At 33.2% G+C, this 22,725-nt stretch overlaps 3 protein-coding genes across 5 annotated transcripts; 2 read left to right on the plus strand and 1 right to left on the minus strand.

The window, feature by feature from the left end:
- Positions 1–80: 80 nt before the first annotated feature.
- On the plus strand, positions 81–2,101 carry Vhl (von Hippel-Lindau). The gene is made up of 2 exons (XM_014241413.3): positions 81–335; positions 403–2,101. The coding sequence occupies exons 1-2, from the start codon at positions 81–83 to the stop codon at positions 736–738; spliced, it is 591 nt and encodes a 196-aa protein (XP_014096888.1). The 3' UTR covers positions 739–2,101.
- Positions 1,047–6,008, minus strand: LOC106622278 (WD repeat-containing protein 48 homolog). Its single transcript, XM_014241410.3, has 10 exons — positions 5,625–6,008; positions 5,250–5,469; positions 4,481–4,693; positions 3,831–4,409; positions 3,565–3,770; positions 3,401–3,505; positions 3,201–3,340; positions 2,949–3,144; positions 2,678–2,872; positions 1,047–2,613 (listed from the first exon to the last, which is right to left on the minus strand). Exons 1-10 carry the CDS (start codon positions 5,667–5,669, stop codon positions 2,497–2,499), a joined length of 2,016 nt encoding a protein of 671 aa, XP_014096885.1. The 5' UTR covers positions 5,670–6,008; the 3' UTR covers positions 1,047–2,496.
- A 337-nt stretch (positions 6,009–6,345) lies between these two features.
- Positions 6,346–22,291, plus strand: sigmar (Tumor necrosis factor alpha-induced protein 8-like protein sigmar). Of its 3 annotated transcripts, XM_014241419.3 has the most exons (6): positions 6,346–6,773; positions 19,549–19,626; positions 20,320–20,474; positions 20,716–20,853; positions 21,647–21,918; positions 22,021–22,291. In XM_014241419.3, exons 2-6 carry the CDS (start codon positions 19,563–19,565, stop codon positions 22,061–22,063), a joined length of 672 nt encoding a protein of 223 aa, XP_014096894.3. In that variant the 5' UTR covers positions 6,346–6,773; positions 19,549–19,562; the 3' UTR covers positions 22,064–22,291. The 3 variants fall into 3 exon arrangements, with proteins under 3 accessions (XP_014096894.3, XP_014096895.3, XP_014096896.3); XM_014241420.3 differs by having other exon boundaries at positions 21,647–22,291; XM_014241421.3 differs by lacking the exon at positions 19,549–19,626.
- The last annotated feature ends 434 nt before the right edge of the window (positions 22,292–22,725 follow it).

The following is a 22,725-nucleotide window of genomic DNA, read 5'->3' on the forward strand; positions in this document are numbered from 1 at the left end:
AGATAACCGTTCGGAAGTCATCATTAGAAATTTAATATTTTCAAATTTTCGACAGGAATTGCGCTATATAGTTAACTGCTATGGCATTGCCTCCTTTTGAGCCACCTGATGAAGAAGTCCCATGGCGAAGAGATGTGGAATTTCCTGAACCTCCATATCGGCACTCTTATGTGCTCTTCTGCAACAAAACAAATCGCCATATCAATTTGTATTGGTTCGACAACGATGAGACTAAATATCATACCTCATTAGCGCCAGGACAGCAGGTTAAAACCAATACTTACACGCATCATCCTTGGATATTTTGTGATAGGGATAGTAATGAATTAATGTGTGTAAGTAAACACAAATGTATGGAATTTCTTCAAAATCTTTGAAAGCACCAACTTAATTTGATTATAGGTAACTAATCTACCTAGATATTGGCCAAATCCATACAAAATGCGCGATCCAAATAATCCTGCACGTATGGTGCCGTGTCGTAAAGAGATTAGAATACAATATCCCCTACGTACATTACGCGAAAGTTGCCTTTGCCGAATTGTAAATACATTGAATCCTTTGCATCCAATAGCGGCGGTCAAGATCATTGAAGAGCGTATGTCTATACCACATATTTTAAAAAGAGAACTAAAAAGACGTTTAAGACGACCACTTGGGACCGAACCAATCAATGAGGTGTGGATGAATAACATAGTTGTAAAATATAATATACCAAGAAACCAATATAGATTTTAGATTAAGTAGTATAATAAATTTCTTATCTCTAATGGTAAATATTATATATATAAATATATGGATGTGTACTTTAAAGTTGCTAAAAGCATTAAGTTATTTTTTTTGTAATATTTTCATTTAATAAATTCGCTTTTAAGATTTTATATTAATTACAGTTCGAAAAACTCGTGACACAAATATTTTCATGCTCATTTTCTTCACTTGATACATATATGTATATATCTTTGTAATTTTCAATTCGTAACTACCATATATATACATAAGTATGAATTGCAAGGTCATATTGTATAAAATAAAAACAAATGTAATCGTATATACAAATTTGTCAGTTTATTGGCTTGAATGCAGTTACTTATATTCCTTGTGTGAAATTTGATATTCTGTATACTTTAAATGTATTATATATATTGTTTTCAGTATAGTAAATTAATTTTATAATAGTCGCTGCTGTTATAGCAGAATTTTTGATTTCGTAATTTATCTTCACTTTCTTTTATTTATATAATTTCGTATAGAATATCTTTAAACTTATAGTAAAGTAAATAACTTGTAGATAATACGCGCCACATACATTTTATGCATTAATACATATTATTCAATATATCCAAGACTTATATCTTAAATGTCGCTAGAATCCGTAAAATATATGTAAACAATTTTCAAATCGAACTGTAAGCTCGTTTTAAAGAATATTTAGACCACAGATATGAATACATAACAGATTTTGACAAAATATGTTTTTTTTCTAACACGTAGGAGTAGAAAATCTGAACACTGCCATTGTTTGACAATGCACTTTTATAAGTTTTTTTACTTTTAACAACGCAGAATTCGTTCATAACAATTAAATTTACTACAGTTCATTCCGTGCAACAGCAAACTGAAAATGAACCGCGCAAGTTCATTCATTTGCGAGTCTCACTTTCGCAGTATCGTGTAAATAAATAGGGTATAGTGTTTTAATTTAATTACAAATAGTTTTTTAGTTGAGCGCATTTACGTTGTATGCAATTGGTTTCGCGTTTAAAAGTTGGTAATTTTTAATGAATTTGCAATTATTGTGAATGAGAATTTCCTACTCATACACCGAATTTCTTTAAATGCATATTTATTTTAGGATTGAAGATAAATTAAGCAGATGTAATATAAGCAAAAAGAAAACAAAAAAGCAAGAATAAAATGAAAACAAATGAAATTCACAATGCAATCAAAAAATACATCCAAATGTGAATAGGGATAGGTATTAGATAAACCTGTTTCTCATTTTATTATGCGCACATATGTATTTAAAAGTTAAAATGTATGTATATGTTTATTTTTTTTTTTTTTGAATGCACGTTTTGTATTGGTATCGTGTTTTTTGTTTTTTGCAAAACAAAAAAAAAACAAATATCAAAAATCAAAAATCGTCAAACAATTGGTTAAACTGACGACACACATACATATATGTGGATGCATCAACATAACTTCGACAAACATAAGCACTAGCGCCCATCTAGACTCAGAGAGTAAATACATACATACGTATTTCATGTTTGAATGTTCTGCAAAAATAAATTGCACTAATTTTCATTTTAGTTCGAAGCCAATATGCTCTACATTTTTCACATCTTTCGTTGCTACATTGAAAAATGTTCAGTGGTTTTTTGGGCACAACGAAGCTAAATGGTGGCGAATGTAGGAGGGTTCGTCTTTACTCTAAGCATATAAGTTGTTGGTTTTGGTGTTGGCGTTGTTGGTAATTTTAGTCGAGGCTATTCACAGTTTACCATCATAGCTAAAATTTGGCTTTGTCTTATATTGGAAAGTCAAATCGGTCGACTGTTTCCAAATAAAGTGACGTACTGTACGCAAATCCATGTTAGGATCTACCACCTATTTAGAATAAAAAATAAATAAATTTTCAAAATAAAAATAAAAAAATCTTATTTATACTCACAACATCGTTACACCATAATTCGATGCGGTCCTCTGCAGGTACTTGTGAGCCCTCGGAATTCGCATCACTTTGACTATTCTGCGAGGAATTTGAAGCGTTACCACCGCTAGGTGTTGTCTCTGCACCCAGTACTTTTTCTAAAACATGCTCGCACACTTTGCGACATTGTATAAACTCATTGGCAACTAAGCGATCCTGCAGTAGAAGCCAAATATAATAAGCATTCGTATGAGTTACTTAAGAAAATAATATAAAATAAAAACAAATTCACCTTTTTGGTACGTTCAGGTTTTATCATTTGTGGGTGCGGCTGCAGGAAGAAGGGTATTTTCAAGAACTTCGGTATAGTCTTCTCGATCACTACATCTGTGACCCACTGTGGTACGGTTTCGTGCAATAGCGTACTTTCACTCTCTCCAGCAGCATCGCGCACCAAAAGTCGACAAACTGTACGCCCACCTACCTCACTGTAAAACAGCTATGTACAGTTATTGGAAATGCAAAATATTTCTTAAATATTTACCTAAAAATAACCGGTGTGTGCTTGGGCACTTGAAAGTAACCATTGCCATGGCTATCTGGCTCTAATTCACTTTGCGGTAAGCTATGTGGTGGTGTCCAGCTTTCTAATAATGCTTCCAGTAATAGTTTTCCATAATTTATCTTTAAATAACAACAAACCGTTACACATTTTATTAATGTTACAATGACATGTTAAAACACCTTAGTTTCTGATGTTGGCTCCGCACATTCTGGAAGTCCTGCCTCTATAGACACCCACGCAGCAAAGCAGTCAACTTCATCCTGTCCTAATACAATTGTTGGCATCTAAAAGAAGTAGTTTTAAATTGAATTATAATAAGCTTTCAAACTTCGTGTGTACTTACTCCAGTCTTTAAATCCACCGTAAACCAATTTGGAATGTAAACTTGTTTATTACGTTTCTTCAACTCCTCATCAAAATCCACTTTGCCCAAATCTTCCTTTTTCATGACACGCAGCACATCATAGATGGCAACATTCTCCTCGGTATCCTTGGTTACTATATAACGTTTATCGTTTAAAACGACGCATTTCTTAACGGCCGCACCACCTAGTTTAATATATGGATACATTTTTTATTTAATATTTTATATTGACCACCAACTCCAACCTTTGATGCATGTCAGTTCTGTATTAGACGCTATCGCCCACTGTGCGTCCATTCCTCCACTTGACGTTAAAGTACATTTGTCATATAACGGTAATTTCCAACAGCGTATATCCGAATTCCACGTGGTGGCCCAAACACCTGTTTTATCAATGTTATACCCAAGACTAAGCACTGGCGCACGCTCTTCACAAACTAATACCGAATTACTTGGGTTCCTTAACTCAGTTACGATAATGTTCTTATCTCGACTGCCGGAAATCACATACTGAAAGTTTTCACTCATCAATAGCGCCCAAACACCTTCCTTGTGTACATGTATCGTTTGTATACACCGCTGTTGACCCAAATTCCAAACTTTAATTGTTCCATCTGAACTGCCAGAGACGACTTGACTGCCATCAGGCGAAACTACTAACGCACGTACATTTTCAGTGTGACCTCGTAGTTTCATGCTCCGTGTACAGGTACGTGGATCCCAAATACGTAATATATTTTCCGTTGAACCGCTAACAATAACCGTACCCGAAGGATTCATGGCCAGACTGTATATAGAGTCTTTAGAACCGGTGAGACTAGAGGCTGTGGTGGTAATATATAATGATTTATGTGAATACAGTTGCATTGGTTAGTGGAATAATAGTTTGACTTACTTGTAACGGTATTGTTGCTGGCAGTCAGTGCGGTTAGGGTGTTAACGTCCCAAAGGAAAATCGCTTTGTCCAGCCCTGCACTTGCCACTTGTTCGCGATCTCTGGCATAGGCCAATGCCTGCACATAATCTCGATGTGTGCGTAACGTTGACATGCAGAAGCCTTTATGGGCATTCCACACTTTGACGGTAGTATCACAGCTGGCGCTTATTACTGTAAAATTTCAAAACATAATTTAATAAAAACCAAGAAAAAATGTAATCTTCGGTTGCACTGACGCTTTAATACCCTTCACAAATACAAAAGTTGTCATACAAGAACTTGATTTAGACCGATCAGTCTGTATGGCAGCTATATGCTATAGTGCTGGAATTTTACCATTGCTTTAGACAACCACACCAAATTTCATTTAGATATCTTGTCAAATAAAAAACTGCCATATAAGAACATGGTTTTGATCTTTCAGTTTGTATGGAAGCTTTATGCTATAGTGGTTTGATATCGGTGGTTCCGATCAATGAGCAGCTTCTTGGAAAAAAAAGGACGTGCGCTAAATTTTAGATCGATATCTCAAAAACCAATTCACGTGTATATAAACAGACGGAGGGACAGACAGACAGACAGGTAGACAGAGTGACATAGCTAAATCGATTAAACTCGTCATGCTGTAAATGCTCTCTGACGTTTCCTTCTGTGTATTACAAACCTCGCGGCGAACTTAATATACCTGTTCAGGGTATAACAAACCAAAAATCAGATATATACTCACAATTTCTGCCATTACAACAGAGCACTATATCATTAACCCAATCGTTATGGTGTTCCATTGATTGTATATATTTCTCTGAAGATTCTGTTCTTGTGTTCCAGACTCGAATAATAGCATCACGCCCAGCGGAATATAGTTTGCCATTGTTGGGATCGAGTTGTAGCGCATTAACACCGTTTCTGTGTTGTTTTTCCTCTGCATCTCGTATTACAAAGGACACCTACATATGAAATAATTATATGAAATTAATTTAAACTATGCTTGACATTACTTATTACATTCCTTTACATGCACTTTTATGTGCCGGTAGTGTACTGCATTTGCAATTACTTGGCAAACCACTTCAGTGCATTGAGAAATCACTTTATAACCTACCTGCATTTTCTTACGTCCACCTTGACAACCTTTATGTGTTAACATGTCTGTTACCACTAATCCCAATCAATGGTAATGTTACTTTGACAAAGCAATGCTGATGCAATTTTTTTGGCCCAATTGAATATATTGACGTTGGAAAAAATCGTTGTGCCCTTCTATTAATGGTAACAAGTGTATGCCGTAGAAAATACTAAGATTTTTTATACTTATTTCGTTTTGGACTGGTTTCTGAATGAATTTTCTTTCATCTACATTTATTTTCACACCAAAATAAAAAGCAATTAAAAATATTTAAACAAATTTTCACTAATTGTCCTTTTTGCACAGTTGTTCTCTTCAGATTGCTATACTCTTTCTAATATCTTTGCGCCTGCCTTGACTCTCTTTCGCTAATAAATTGTCAACATTAATGACAGCTCCACGGGACGAATGTCAATCAAAGCGTACCTCAATTGAAATCTGATAAGAAATATTGATAATGCTGTCATATGCATAGAATTTTTCTGAATACATTTGCAACATGAAATCAAAATCCACAAATATAAATATATATACATATATTTATAAATAAATGCACTTTTCTCATGTATAAAAATAATTTTTTAATTATACTTTTTTTGTAGAAATAAATAAATTTTGAAGACAAGTTAGTGCACTCTGTACAACTCTGTAGGATTTTGTTGACAATTAAGCCCTAATGTGGTTTTGATTATTTTCTTTTCAATTCAATTCTATTTCTTTAGGCGATTGGTTGTTTGGGAATTGCGTCGGGCGATGTAGTGCATAAAAATAAACTAACAAAATTGAAGATAGTAAATTAAATTTCAAGTTCTAATGACGTGCATTTGTGATAGCTAACTAAATAAAGCATATGTATATTTATGAAAGTAACGCGAAAACCGATAAAAGTGATCAAAGGCACGAAAACGTTGTGACGACTTAAAGTTTTTTTAAGTGAAGTTTTTATGTGAAGAAATTTAAATAAATTAAACAAGAAAAGACTGACAAGAATTGCATACCATTTCCATAGTATTGTTTGGTGTAATAATAGCAACCTAACTGTTGGCGAAGAACACTGGGGTCAACTATACAACTACTGGTTCATTGTCACAACTTTTCAGGATACCCTTTTAGGAAGCGTACGAGGTAAGTAAATAAAAGTTTATATCTAAGGACTTTGAAGTGGATAGGTGCAGCTACTACTTGTCATTAATTTACGAACTACTTTAAATATATATATATATTTTTTTATTTTTTTTTGGATTGAGAACATATAGAAACACATGCACAACGCAAACATTTTATTGATAACCCACATTAAACGCCTTCTATCCTTGAGCGTCGCAGAACGGACGAAACGAACCTTCAATCAAGAAATGTTACCATAAAAGCAAATAAATAGTCCTAAAACTAAATTCTGCATGAAATAGCAGGGAGGGGGAGTTGTTAAGCATGCAAAGTCACGAATGTTGAAATGAAACTTCCACGACAATATGCTTATATTATATTTGCGTTTGTTCAATGCATGAAACTAACATTTTTATTATTTATACAATTTTATTTATTTCTGCGGTTTCAGTCCGTATAGGTCTTATAAACATACATATATTTGCCCATATTCATACAAACATACGTAAATATTATATATCACTTTTGTTGACTAAATTTTTTATTAACTGAATATTAATATACATTTTTTTATAGTAAGTTTTCTACAAGACAAATTTTTTTGTATATTGGTACGCATTTATTTAGTATGAAGGCTTGTGAAATGTAGTTGAGTATATTCAGTTAGCCACGCTTTTTCTTGTTTGCTCGTGATCTCGGCGACATTTTCTTTCTTTAATAAAGTAGGGTACCTTGAAATGGTTCACCCTATAGAAACATGTTTTGTCATTAGCATTCTGAAGGAGGTAACTTTATGCTTGCCATAAAAAGAAACTCGCCATATAAACAAAATAATTTCTAACAATTTATACTTTTGATTAAACGCCGAAGCAAACCAAAATCTAAGGTAACTCTTATTTCAAATTTATTACCTCGTCTATACAGCCGTTTATTTTCAAAGTGAATAAATGAACACACACCAACTTTTTCTAAAAAGAATCTAACATTTTGGAAAGTTTATATGCTCCTACTTGGACAGCACACTTGCTGTACGTTTAACCTGCCACACGTTATTACTTCATTAACACAACCATATTTGCAACCGGCAATAATTTCCGGCTTTAATGAGGATTCACTTACCGCTACTTTGACGTACATATGTATATTTTTCATTACGTTTGCATTCACTACATTTAGCTTCGAGTGTCTTATTTAGTTGGCTTAAACAAATACTCTTTCTTTTCCTACTGACGAGCATTTTTGTTTTCGCCACAGCAGCTAAATACATATTTATGTTAAAACATTCATTAGTATGCACATTTATTTTCAATACATTGGCACATCCATAATAGTCGTTGTGTCCAAACACTTGCTTCTATTGTGCTGTCATGTGCCTTCAGTTAAGCACAATGTACCACCGCCGCTCAACGGCAACAAACCCCATATGTCCAAGGCATTTGCGGCATTTGGCGCGCGTATTCGCTCATTTGCTATATACTATGTAAATATGTATATATGTACTTTTTTATTTTATTTGAAGCTACAATTCAACTGCCTATATGAATTCAAGCAAATCGATTGTTTGGACATGTCAAAAAATTTATTCTTGTTAGTAACTGAACTATTGGATGCACACATTCAAATAATACATACAATACCATATAATTAATCTTTATGCCGTAAGTTAGTCTATTGATTTAGTTAATTTGCGGTCTACTTCATGTGTCAGCTGTTTTGTGTGACTATATAATATTGAGGTTTGTTCCTATACAATACGGTATATTTATTTGATAATAATAAATTAAGCAACTATTGTATATATTTCGAAAAATTAGCACTTTATATTGTAAAAACTGCTTTTCAAATACTATTTAACAGTTATTAAATTGTAATCATACTCTGAACAGGCTATATTAAGTTTGAGATATCGATCTGAAATTTCAGACACAACCATTTTCATCCAAGAAGCTGCTCATTTGTCGAAACCGCCAACATCATATCACTAAAGTATATAGCTTTCAAATAGACTGACCGATCAAAATCGAGTTCTTGTATGCAAAACTTTTTATTTATTAAGAACCGAACAGTCTCCGAACCATTTATTGAGTTCGGAACACTATAGCATATAGCTGCCATAAAAGCTTATAGATCAAAATCAAGATAAAGATCTAATTATACCCTTTTATGTTATAACAAATGTACCTGTGAAGGGTATTATAGCTACATATTGTATATCAAAAGAAATGTTGTACATATCATTAAGTAATTACGTCTTATTTTATTTCCTTTACAACTTAATTTCCCACAAAGATTTTTCGTGTAATGTCTGTACTCTGTTTAAAAATTCCAAAAGCCATAACTTCAACTTGTATTTGACTTGCACGGCACATGTAAACATGCAAGTTTGAACAAGTGTTTAAAGTCACGTTAAAATGTGCAGTTAAAAATATTTACTGCGCTATTTCAGCCTATCGGCGAAGTGGGTGGCATCTAGCTGAGAAACAAGCTTTTTATATGCTATACGGACATTTGTATGTACTTGCATAAATATGTAGATGTGTTCATATTCACTTCCATGCATGTAGCTGCATAAATTTACAGGAAGTGCAATATTCATTCAACTAAAATATGCGTTTTGCAAGTTGAACAACTAAAAATAAATCACTTTAACAGCAAGACTAAATTATTCATGTACGAATGCAGAGGATATGAATGAAAAAGTAGTCACCTTCGTATATGTATATATCGTATATATGCACATATTGTACATATGTATGTATTTATTTACGTGCATTTATGCAATTTGTAGAGATTCACTCTGGTATTCGTGGCATGCATCTCTAAATAACAAAACTATTATTTTTTAAAAACATTTAGAAAAAATTATTAAGTTTGTATTTAAAAATCTGACACTGACTGGCAGTCATAAGACAGAACAGCGCAGTGCTGCTTAAATTTTTTTTTTACAATTAGTGTTTTTTTCTCGCCTGAATCTCAATCAGTGGTCATGCAATTCCATTATACAAGATTAATTTTTTGTAATTTTTTTTACATGTTATAATTAAACATATTCAAGAATATAATATATAAATACATAAACTACTTAATTTCAAATATTTCTACAAACATACTTACACATGTACATACATATGTATGTATATTTATTTTGAGAGTTTCGCAAGACCACAACGTATTCTATAACTAAGCAAATCGATCCATATTATTGCTTAATGAATATTAAGCTTTAATGAACAGTTTGCTTATATCTAAATGCTAATAGCAAAGCTTAAATGGTAAAAACAAAAAGTATTAACCTGTGCACTATTGCTAATTAATAAAGTCATACAGATATACCCAGTAGTCAAATCTACTAGTTATAAACATAACTTCATAAATAACTATGAACCACAAACCCCAGCGAGTTGGAAATAGTGAACGGAAAATTTCTTATTAATCTTGTTATTATTTTCAAAACTTAAAGCTTTATAATTTCTAGCAGAAGTTTGGTTCTGTCATAGTTTTTGTTGTTGTGGGTGCCCAAATGAAAATCCAAGTCGGTCCATTTACGTAGACCCGACTGTCGTGAGAATTGGCCGTGGCTCCTAGTATCTTAAACCCTGCACAGGGTGTACTAAGTTGGTCACGCAGCTTGCAACACCCAGAAAGAAACGTCGGGGAGCCTATAAAGTAGATACATACGTATATAAATGATCAGCGTGACTACCTGAGTCGATTTAGCCATGTCTGTCTGTATCGTGCTTCTGATTTTAAGATATCGACATGAAATTTTGCAAGTTGATATCGGTCCACTATAAGATATAGCTGCCAAACAAACTGCACGTTCAAAATCAAGTTCTTGCATTGAAAACTTTTTTATTACTTGTCAAAATATTTTCACGAAATCCGGCATACATTATTGCCCAAAGCAGCGATACAATCTCCAAATTTGTTCAGATCGAACAACTATAGCATATAACTGTCATTCAAACTGATCGATCTAAATCGGGATAATTATATTTCCCACAACAGCCGGTTCTACCTTAGCGGAATTGGCCCAGATTTTATCCGACCAAGGACTGTTATTCCGGCGATGTAACCCTGAAAAAAAGGATAATTATTATTTTTATACCCTTTCATCCGGTATAGCCGAAGTTAACTTTTTTTTTTTAATTTTTTTTTTTTTTTGGTTGAACTCGATTTTATTTCTATTTGCTATTCTGTATTTGAACGCATGTTGATTTATATATAGTTTATTGACTTTTATTAAATTCTTTTATTTCATATTGCAGCATTTCAAAAATAATATTTGCGCATATATCTCGAAAAATGTTATCTTTTCTATTCTTGCATTAATAAAAGTTCCAGTTTTTATTGAAACAAATACATGAAATTTAATAGCAGCACACTTGCATTTCCACAGAATTTAAATAACAAATTTATCATGTATGGTAGGCACTCGGTGTATTTATTAATTGATAAGCATTTTAAATGTGAACAAATGTTGATAAGTGCCACCCAGTGTCAGCGTCCGAATAAGCAAACAAACAATCATACAAACAAAAGCTAAGCAAATCAAGTTTATTTCGTGCGCTGACCGATCAGCACTGTCAACAAGCCTTCTACATAAAAATATACATACATACATATGTGCATATGCAATAACACTTTCTCAACTAATTCGCTGCTGAAATTGTGCACACAATTTTAATCCAGTCTAATAAATCAGCGCTGAACGTCTGATTGTCTGTGAAAAAGTTCCTCGCCAGCGAGATTTCCACTGACTCATAAAGCATTTATGAAAATATGTACGTATTGTTTTGCTTTATCGCTCGTTATCATTTTAAAATTACATACAAATTTCGTTGCTTTTTTGTTTTGTGTTTGCTCCGAAAATGCGAAAGTGTTTTGTGCCGTTACAATTTGATTACTTTTGCTCTGCTGGCATTACTCCTACATTTCCTTTCCCTGCGCTTACACGCCTACCATCTGATGCAGTGCTACAATTAATTTTCATCCACACTTTAATGGAACGCGAACGTTTGCTTCTTGTACGAGTCACTCCACACTGAGCATTATAATTACACATTAATAAATATTGTCATCGTCACAGTTGGATATGATTCATGAATAAAATGTGGAGCACATATGATTTCCTTACAAACTTTATAAGTACTTACATATTTATATGTATATAAAATACCCATAAGCGTACATACATACATACTTACATATCTGAGTGTTTATTTGTTCTTAAGATACATATGTACATATGTATATAAAGAAAGTGAATGGTTTTTCAAGAATGCATCAAGCTAAAGAATAAATTTGACAAGCAGTCAAAAGTTTATCACAATATGAGTGCATAGAATATGATAAAACAGTGTGTATGTTAAGAAAATTATGAACTCTACTCTATAAAAACCCTTTTAAATGCTCCCACAACAGCAATAACACGCCGAATATTCTCTACCAAAGTGTTAATCGTCTCATTTTTATCTGCGTAGACAAGTGACTTCACATAACCCACCCAAAAAATATTCCAGCGGTGTTACATCGCACAATATTGGAGGCCACACCACCGGCGCACGACACGATATAAAGTTTCCTTCAATAAATTGATTGTTTCGTTAGTTGTATGGCATGTAGCGCCGTCGTAAAATCAAAGGTCGTACACATCAACATCCTCCAATTCAGTTTTGAAAAAAGATAGACCAATGATTCCCTCTGCCCATAGAGCACACCAAACAGTGACATTTTGAGAATTCGAGTCTTCTTCGAATCTCTGCTCCACAGCAGCAATAGCGTCTTCGGTACGCACTGTACGGCAACACTGAAGATACGCATTATCCACTAGAGTAAACGTGGTGCGAAATCGATCCATTTTTGCTCGAATTATCAACACTGTTGAGCGATTATGTCGACCGAATATTAGACGCAACGCGAGATACATCGCGCGCACCGAACCATTAATTTTGTAATAAATAAAATTTTTTAATTCTGACTGAATAAAATTAAGATAAACATCTTTTTAAACACTTTTATGCTATAAGAAATACACTTGTGAAGGGTATTATAGCTTCGGTGTAGCCGGAATTAACGTTATTTTCTTGTTATTGCTAAAATAAAACACTATTGGCGCAAATCTCACATTATTTAATTAAATTCAGTATAGCTACCCTTTCAAGGGGCACTATATACACACTATACCGTAATCGCAATTTATCCACCTAGCTTAACATTAGTGTGCAGTAGCAGCCGCTTAGCGACAATTAAAACAGTTCACTTACTTCACTTGCTGTTAATAACTTAGAGAAAGTTGAATTGGCAAAGTTTATCGCTGCGGTGAGCATAGCAACGAATCGTTTCATCCAGTTTGTGACACGAAAGTTGATTGTCGTACATGCCGTAAACCTGCCAGCAGTAAGAATCGTTAATTAAACAGTTGCTTAGGTGTCTTTGTCCGGTATAAAGAATAATATCTCTATGCAGGATGGTTCATATATAAGTTTCTTCTAAAAATTTAAAAAATAGTTTAACAATAGTTAAAGGTTTCGTTAGTTTTTTTTTATGTGTGTGAGATGGGTTGTGTTGTTGTAGCAGTTAATCGCCAATTCCATTCATTCATACCATTTACATTACCGGAATTGATCCGGGATTTTATCCGGCCAAATTCGCATTTTTTGAGCATTTTTTTCAGTGTATATTTCGACTTTTCCGATGGAGATCGCAGTTATCATGCATTATTTTTAACGAAAAGGAGCTGCCTCTGTCAAAAACATATGAGCATAACAACCACATGCTTATACTAGATACACGAAATGTATATGCACCACCCGTTATATAGCACAAAAATATAATTTTTCAACAAATTTTTTATTCAGATATACGTTTGTACATTAAAATTTACTATTTACATTCATTGCATTTTGTAGAATGTCTGCAATAAATTAGCATTATATTCCATTCTTTCCATTTCCATTCTCCGCATCGAATATGTGCGTATTCTTTAGTTCTTGTGTTTTATTATTAATTATTCAATCAAGAAAATAAATACTTTCTGGCTAACTTATGCAAATAGCTTTCGCATAAATTCTTACCTGAGCAGCACTCACCCCTAGCAAACTAGCCGAACAACTTGTCATAGCTAAAGCCGATTTCTGCTTGTTCACAAAATATCTTACTGCGTCATTCATTATGAAATCTCGCACATAATTGTCGCTGTCAACTCAGACTACTGTCTTTACATTACATTTACAAAAACAAAAGTCATAAAACAACAAACCAAACTGCTTACAAATATGAACTGTGGCTCCTCCAGCAGCTGGACAAGTACTTAACATACACATGCAAGTGTGTAAACCGGCTGAGTGAGAGTAGAACACCAAAATGAAAACAGATGTTTCCCAAGCAGGCTCTGCTATGTTTGCGCATGTGCGCAGGGCTACTTGAATTTTGGAATGTAACTGAAATATGCGATTTTGTAAATAGAATGCGCGCTCCAGACATTCTTGCAACTCCAAAGAAACATATTTTATTCGAAGCAGGTCAACTTCCACTGATGGACTGAACTTCCGCTGAATGAATTATACTTATTTTTGTTTTTGTTGTTGGATGCAGATATTTGTATATGCTTGCATGTAAACCACCTGTCGTCAAGCCATATACATATATATGTATGTACAATAAAGCATAAACAGTTTTTATTCATAGAATTTCTTACACTGGTACAAATATATATTTACATATATGGTATATCCACAGGTTGGTTGAAAAGCTTCTGCTCTCACCAAGAAATAGCACTACTAGCCCCACATTTTTTTTCTCAAGTTGGTACATCTGCCAAGGATCATTCTTGCATCTGTCATGAGCAGACATGCAATATTACAAGTCATTCTGTCAAATAATTCTTAGTTTAGAAGCTAGCTGAAGTTGACGTTTCAGATGAAAAAATTGAATATCGCGGAATGATTAGATTATTTGTTTTGAAAGGTTTAAAAGCAAAGGAAATTTATGAACAATTGTTAGAAGTGTATAAGGAGTCCTCACCTTCAAAACGCAGCGTTGAATTTTGGGCTAGTGAATTTAGACATGATCGTACTAGGCTTGCAGACGATTCTCGCGAAAGACGACCACAGCAGAAATCATTGAGCAAGTTCATAACATTGTTAGTGAAGATTCCAAGAACGAGTACTTCATATTTTACGTGAAGAATAATATATAATGTCATGTTAACAATTCAACAAAAACTGGATCGGAAACACATTTCTCAGCATACTTTGGAGCGTTTTAAGCAGAATAAAACCGATTTCTTGCGTCGCTTTATAACTATGGTTGAGACTTGGATCCACCACCATGATCATAAATTGATACAAGAACATTTACAGTGGACTGAAGCTGGTTTTTCAGCTCCAAAGCAGGTGAAGTCACAACGATCAGCAAAGAAGGTTATGGCATCAGTTTTTTAGGATGAAAAAAGAATTTTGTGGATTGATTATCTGCAGAATGGTAAAACAATCAACTCTGAATATTATTGCGGCCTTTCGGATCAGCTGGATGAAAAAATTCGTAAGATTTGCAGCACAAACAAATCATTTTTCATCAAGTCAACGAATTAAAGTACGAATTGCTTGAGCATCCACCGTACTCAACAGATTTGGTTCCCAGCGACTACTACCCCTCAGAAACCTGAAAGAATGCCTTCGTGGAAAGAGTTTTTCGTCGAATGAAGAAGTTATTACAGCCGTAGACGGGTATTTTGCAGAGTTTCCCGAAAGTCATTATAGAGATGGCATAAAATTATTGCAGGATCATTGGAATAAGTGTATTGAAGTTAAAGGAGATTATATTTGAAAAAAATAATATGTTTCGTACCAAAAACAGTATATTTTCATTTCGAGCGCCGAACCTTTCCAACCAACCAACATATGGTACTCATGTTTGTGTATGTTTTAATTATTCTTCAATCATGTGTAATTACTTTCAAAGAAGCATTTGTGATTTTACAGTACATCTCTTTAGTCTTAACAGTATATGATATTTTTTTAATCCGAATAAAAAAATATGGAAAACCCAAAGTGATCTTATAATTTTAATGGCTTGTTTAAAGGTAGTTTAATCCGATCAAGTTCATAGACTATACCAGTGATAAAATTTGGCCCAGATAAACTGTATTTCAGTTTTTGAATACAAATCTTTATTATCGCCTTCAAAATAGGCTCCTGAGCCATTGCAAGTATGCCAATGCCAATTTTCCATACACTTGTTATAAACCTCGGCTGGGATGGCCATCAGTGTCTAAAGCGAATTTTGGTTTTTGCGGTTTCGACTCATTTTTGTAGCGCCATTCGCTAGATTGTACCACAGTTTCGACGTCATATTTATAAACCCAACTCTCCTTACCTCTAATAATGCGTTTGAATAATGTAGCGTCCTGAGCTACGTTGTTAAGCATCTCTTTTCCGACCTTTACTCGACGTCGTTTTTGCAAAAGTTTCAGGTATTTTGGTACGAGTCTACCATTACACCCGTCATGCCCAAAACATTAACCAAAATTAACCTCTATTATCTCTCTTATGACAATGCGACGATTTTCATGCACTGTTTCTTCAAACTTATCGATGTTATCGACATCAACAGACGACTCGCATGAGGCAAGTTTTTAATGACTTCACGATTTTCAGTAAATCTTTTGTGTTACTCAAATACTTGTGTGTGGAAATTTGTTTGCATTGTTGTAATTAGGCATCTAACAACACGTATTGCATAAGTATATATACATATATAATATTAGTAATTAATTCACGACTCTTGTTGTCACTACATAACTAAAAAAAAAATATGCGATTAGATAAAAATTTATGGCACACCGAGCGTCACAGATAAAAACGTTACTCTTTTAGTGGCGGAACCAATTGTTATTGTTGTTGGTGTAATAATTATTCTCATCCATGGCTCTTAGTTTGGTTTCGGTGATAAATCATTAGCGGAAATTATTGTGTTTTAACGAGGCAAGTGCCAATTTTTCTTAATGGTAAATTATTATCGTTTGTTTGTTGTATTTAAATTTTATTTAGAGGAAAATTAAATTAAAATCTAGTCTTTTTTGTACATTATTTCGTGAGCTTATATTTTATTCTATTGGATGGTATGACAATTGGTTGGACATTAATAGGTATTGTATATTTCAATTGAAATGCTAATTTGATGCTTTAAATGAGAGGTAATAGTTACGTTCTTTTATCGAGACTGAACTAGCACCTTTTCACACATAAATCTTTGATATTAAGATTTTTGTCTATATTCAAGTAGAAAAAGTTACCCACCATTTAAAGTTTATAACTCTAAAAAGTCTCTCAATATTATATAAACCGGAATCCAATCGATCTTACAAATTGACTAGCACCACTTTTCTATAGATGACCACATACTTGTATATGCGAATTCTGACGTACGCAGTGTGGCACGTAGCGACGTCCTGTTCGAATAAAATGCCGTTGACGACCATAGCCAAACGTTTGTAGACAAATAATTCGTTTTGCCATGACACCACCGAGCCATCAAAATTTTATTTGCTTAATACTACAACCTTTGCGTGAGCCTCACAAGGATTCGGGTTTGTCATTAAATTATAGTAACATTAAATACATTTCCCTTATACGCTAGACACCGCCATGTCAAGGTAAAAGGTGCTTGTGCCTTTCAATTAATTTTTAAAATAGAATAATTGTAAAACATCTAACTTAGACCGGCATTCGGCGAATTCAGAGCGAATGGATCACCGATATGTACATGCACACATACATACATACATATCAACCTATGTGGACTAGGTGAGCTCACTTGGTTGAGGGAGGTCCTCGCAGCAAGCACTAAACATGAAATACTTGCACACAAAATAGACACACACACACACACACACACATAGGCATGCGTTAATGTATTCTTAGCACGCTATTGAGATTTAAAAATACATCCAACAATATACACACATACATATGTATGAATATACTACAATAGTACATTTGTAGACTTCGAAAAACGGTATATATGGTAAATATGCGTTGTTCTAAAGTAAAGCCATACATACATACATACATATGTATATGTATGTTAACTTAATTCTAGTGAAACTAAACCGCAAATTGTCGCCACTGCCTTTTTGGTATAGTCCTTCTTCACGCACGCTTTTAACTCGCTACCCATATGTAAGAGTCTTTAGTACACCGTGGTCTTAATGTTGACTTTCATTAAATTTAACTTTTAACGTTACCAAACTTGCTTTGAAATTTGGATTTTATTGTTACGGTGTTCCAGGAATTGTGCCATTGTGCGTTCGAGAAATGCGATCGAGTCCGATTCTAAATGTAAGAATTTATTTTGTGGACCCTACATTCATAAAATGCATTATTACAGGTAAGGAGACTTGGGTTTATGAATATGACATCGAAACTGTCCAACAACCTAATGAATGGCGCTCCAAAAAGCCGAAACCAAAAAAACTCAATCAAAGCCCAAAATCAAGGTAATGCTCACGGTTTTCTTTGATTACCGCGGTGTGGCACACCATAGAAACAGAATAAATAAAGAATATCACTTAGCCTTTTTGAGGCGTCTACGTGAAGCAATTCGTCGTAAACTACCGGATTTGTTGGCAAAAAAGTGACAAAGTCATCGCTCCCTATTCGCCAGATTTGGCTCCCTGTGAGCTTTTACTGTTTTCGAAACTGATAATTCCGTTTCGGGGAACGCGCCATGAGTCCATTGAAGCTATTAAAAGGCATACGCCGAAGGCGCCGAAGACCACCCATGCCGAAGCGTATAAAAAAGAGCCTACCTATTTTGGAGACTATGTGTATTTATTTTAAAATTCGTAAAAATGTTTTTTTTGTTTGTAAGACCGGGTCAAATATGATCAGATGCTAAATCGAGACTATTTGGTAGCCGTTTTATGCAAAAGTGAGTGACAGTCGCTATTGGAAAAGTCCATAAAATTTCACTCAAAAATACTAGCCAGATAGCCGAGCTTGCCATTATCTCTTATACGATTAAACACTTTTGAAGCAGGTCATCCATAATAATGACTTTTGAAAAGAACACGGCGGTAGCAAAAATTTGTATACCAACGAAGTACTTGCAAAAGTCACGCTTCTAGCTGGATTTGCTTCCTGTGACCTTTTCCAATTTCAAAATTCAACAAAGTATTCCAAGAAGCGAGTCGATTGAAATCATGAAAGTTGATTTTGTATTATAAATTTGAAATAGATTGTATTATCGAAGAGTTTGTATATTGTTAATTTTAGAGGCAGTAATAGATATTTATATGCAAATCAATGGATATATTTTTAATTAATTTTATTAATCGAGTTTAAATTCAATTATTTATTAAAGAGATTTATAAATAATTTTGAACTCTATACACTCAGAGGTTTACAATACAACAGTATAATTAAAACACTTCCAGATTATAAAATTATATTTTTTTTAACTTTATATAGCAAATTAATTCAATCCAAAATCTAAGTTGTTACGAATTAACAGTTATTTTATATATTCACATTTTGATTTTCGAAATAAATAAATATAAAATATATAAATATTCCAACATTCCACTTAATACTGCATCAATGAATATTTATTATAATTTTCAAATTTTTCCAACTGCACAAGTAACCAGCCTGCACTCACTCCTTAATGTACATATGTTTGTATATAGTATCTCCAAATTACTGAAAATGAAAATCTCTTGCATTTTCGATTTTTCTTCTTATCCAATTTAAAATTGCATACAAAATAAACAAAACCACTATGATGTCAGGATTTGACAGCAAAATGGCAGCGGAAGGTTTGCGTCAATGTCTGCTGCTATGGAGTGTCGACTATTGGAATCTAGAAGGTAAACAAGCGAGCTCTCAGCCAATGAACCAGCCAACCAGCCAACATATCGCTATTGAATTATGAATTAAAGCTTTTGGTTATTTTGATTTTTCCAATTTAAATACTTAATACCGTTACTTATTTACCTTTGTGTGTTTGTGTGTGTGGTACGTTTTGTGACTTTGCACTTTTATCCCTTTTGTAATGTATTCAGTATTTTTTTTTCATTTTAATAGTTTTATTGTTTGCATAAATCAATTCTGAAGCTATTGTGTTGTAGTGGTTAGTTATTCTAGTTTCCTTGCCTGACTTCGTTGCAAAAAAAAAAAACTAGAAGTAATGAGTTTCTCATGCAAATCGAAAGTAGTGCGTAACAGACGCCCCTCGTTTGAATGCAATGAATGCATGTGTTTTGTTGTTACTATTCACTCGCTTACAAATAAACTTTATTAAAAATAGCTTTTAATTTGTTATAATATTTTTTTTTCTAAATAGTTTTGCATTTACATATTTATAAATCTATTATAATGAGTATGTTGAGTTGTGAGTTTGAAACAGGCACATTAATAGTATTCGTTATCTTAGTTTATTTATAAAAAATAGCGCATTAAATGCAAAAAAAAAAAAACAGTAGTGTAATATTATAATTTCATTTATATTTTTTATTTAATTTTTGTTATTTTTCATTGTTTTATTTTTCATTTTTCTTCAGTTATGGCTGACAGTGCTTTCAAGTCGCGTGACATTGGCTTGCGTGCCCAGAAGAAGATCCTCTCGCGCATGGCCACCAAGAATATAGCGAAAACATTTATTGACGGCACAACCGCATCGCTTCTTGATAATTTATATCGCCTTTGTAAAATGCATGTAAGTGCGCGCTACAATCAACTTTTTCACCAACTTCATACAAACATAGATACTAGTACATATGTGAATAAATAAAATTTATTAATCACAATTTGTGAGAACTTTTTATATTAAGTATCTTTATGCTATAAGTATATACTCGTATATACATACGTACTTCCTGAATAAAAGCTGCCTCTTTTCTTTCACCAACTCTCAATTGTACAATTGTATTCACATTTATATATCTACTTCAATGCAGACGGGCAACAAAGTTAAAGCGGAGAAGCTGATAAAAAATATAATAAAAATTGTTATCAAAATTGGTGTCCTACATCGAAATAATCAATTCAGTGCCGACGAACTAAAGGATGCGGAAGTCTTTAAGCGGAAGTTTCAAGTAAGTATAATCAAACAATATATACATATATATATACAAGTGCGAAGTAAATATACATATATGTAATATCTACGAATAAATAATTGCAACAAATATTCGGCCTTCTTCGTGGATTAAACCTAAATAAAATACTCTTTAAACTATTAGATATTGTCCTCACAATGACAATGACATCAAAAAATGACAGCTTTTAGAAAAAGTCACATTTTTCACAAAATTTTAGTCGTTTTTAGTCTGCCAAAATTTCGATTTTTGATCACATCAAAAAACTGGTCGGACATTGTATGGTGAACTACATACAAATTGCGGATAGTGATCGGATCATTTGTCTCTAAGTAATCACCGTAACAACTTCGAAAAATGCTGTTTCGATAAAACACGTTTAGATGTAAACTGATAGAGCAAATTGAACTTAGCGGCGACACTTTAGAAGAATGTAACTCAAAAAATATTTAAAATATTCGTTAAAAATTTTTGTATGGTATTTTTAAAGGCATAAATTATTCAAATATACAAAAAAAAAATTTTTTCACAATTCCACACTAGGTGTGAACCTAAAAACTTACCAATTACCCAAAAACAATATGTTTTTATATTTTTTATAACTTTCATAAATAAATAAATAAGCTCATAACTAAAACTAATACTAGTAACTAAATAAAAGCTAACAGTGTTTATTATTGCTTACGGAGCTTTTTACTGTATTATATTTGTATAACAAAATACTTAAACAATAAAATGCCGCCATACAAATATTAAATAAGTTTGATTTATTTTATTCTAATTATTTCAGAATACACAACTTGCAGTGATTTCCTTCTATGAAGTAGATTACAGCTTCGACCTGCCGTATCTGCAAAAGTCCATTGCTGAATCACATGCCGCCCTCAAGTCAATTGTCCAACGACATCTCACCGATAAGTCACTAAATCGCATCGATGAAGTCTTCGACTTTTTCGGTGATACCTTACTCTTAGAGACCGCCTTCAAACCCAATTCACAATATCGTGAATTAATGGGCAAAATTGTCAGCGATATAAATACTGCCATGGAAACAGGAGACATGTAAGTAAGCGTGCGCCATATGTATGCTCACTAAATTTGTATTAGGGACACATTGACACGCTTACAAACTCATCTCCTCGTTTTGTCTCGTCTCGTCCAAAGGACTGCAAAGTACTTTAAACACGGCAAAAAAGCGAAGAAGTGAACGCAAATGAAAGGCTTAAATGGAATTTAGGTCATTAGTATGGAACAAGAAACCAAAAATAATATATATATAATAATAATAAAATAAATTACAGCACTTTTATCAAATACGCTTGTCTTAAATATTATAAAAAACAAAAAAGCAACACAAAATAAATAATGATGAACGTTACGCTAAATATATTCACGCTAGCAAATAATAGCGGATGTGGCAGACGTTAATGATGTATGTATTGTATGTATTTATTTATGAATTATAATGGCGACGAGTATGTCATTGCCGACAATTGTGTTATGACTCAAAGATTTTTGATGCTATTGATTAAGCATTCTAATGTTAACAGCGTTATTGATAAATTCTATCGATAACAATGATAATAATATTTATTATAAGGTAGTAAATATGAAAGAAGCAAACAAAAAAAGTAATTTTTGAACGATTATTTTTCTATGGTGATATTAAATAAATAAAGAAAAAACTAGCACATAAAATGAAATGAAAACAACAACAAGGAATATGCACAAGTGCTGAACTATTGGAACATATTGAAAAGAAAGCTTATGAACATAACAGAAGACAAATGTACAACATGAATAATATTATTTTATTATATTTTATGAAGATTGATTTTAAAAATTTGATAACTTTAAAAGGTTTGATAT

The sequence above is a fragment of the Bactrocera oleae genome, chromosome 4 (assembly GCF_042242935.1).
Source record: "Bactrocera oleae isolate idBacOlea1 chromosome 4, idBacOlea1, whole genome shotgun sequence".
In the NCBI taxonomy this organism is placed as follows: Eukaryota; Metazoa; Arthropoda; class Insecta; order Diptera; family Tephritidae; genus Bactrocera; species Bactrocera oleae.

Coding starts and splice junctions, on each gene's coding strand:
- Vhl (XM_014241413.3), top strand. CDS start 81: ATGGCATTGCCTCCTTTTGAGCCACCTGATGAAGAAGTCCCATGGCGA. Junction 336..402: donor ATAGTAATGAATTAATGTGT/GTAAGTAAACAC, acceptor ATTTGATTATAG/GTAACTAATCTACCTAGATA.
- LOC106622278 (XM_014241410.3), bottom strand. CDS start 5,669: ATGTTAACACATAAAGGTTGTCAAGGTGGACGTAAGAAAATGCAG. Junction 4,694..5,249: donor CTGTTGTAATGGCAGAAATT/GTGAGTATATAT, acceptor GAAATTTTACAG/TAATAAGCGCCAGCTGTGAT. Junction 3,771..3,830: donor AGAACTGACATGCATCAAAG/GTTGGAGTTGGT, acceptor ATATTAAACTAG/GTGGTGCGGCCGTTAAGAAA.
- sigmar (XM_014241419.3), top strand. CDS start 19,563: ATGGCAGCGGAAGGTTTGCGTCAATGTCTGCTGCTATGGAGTGTCGAC. Junction 20,854..21,646: donor TCTTTAAGCGGAAGTTTCAA/GTAAGTATAATC, acceptor TAATTATTTCAG/AATACACAACTTGCAGTGAT. Junction 21,919..22,020: donor GCCATGGAAACAGGAGACAT/GTAAGTAAGCGT, acceptor TCTCGTCCAAAG/GACTGCAAAGTACTTTAAAC.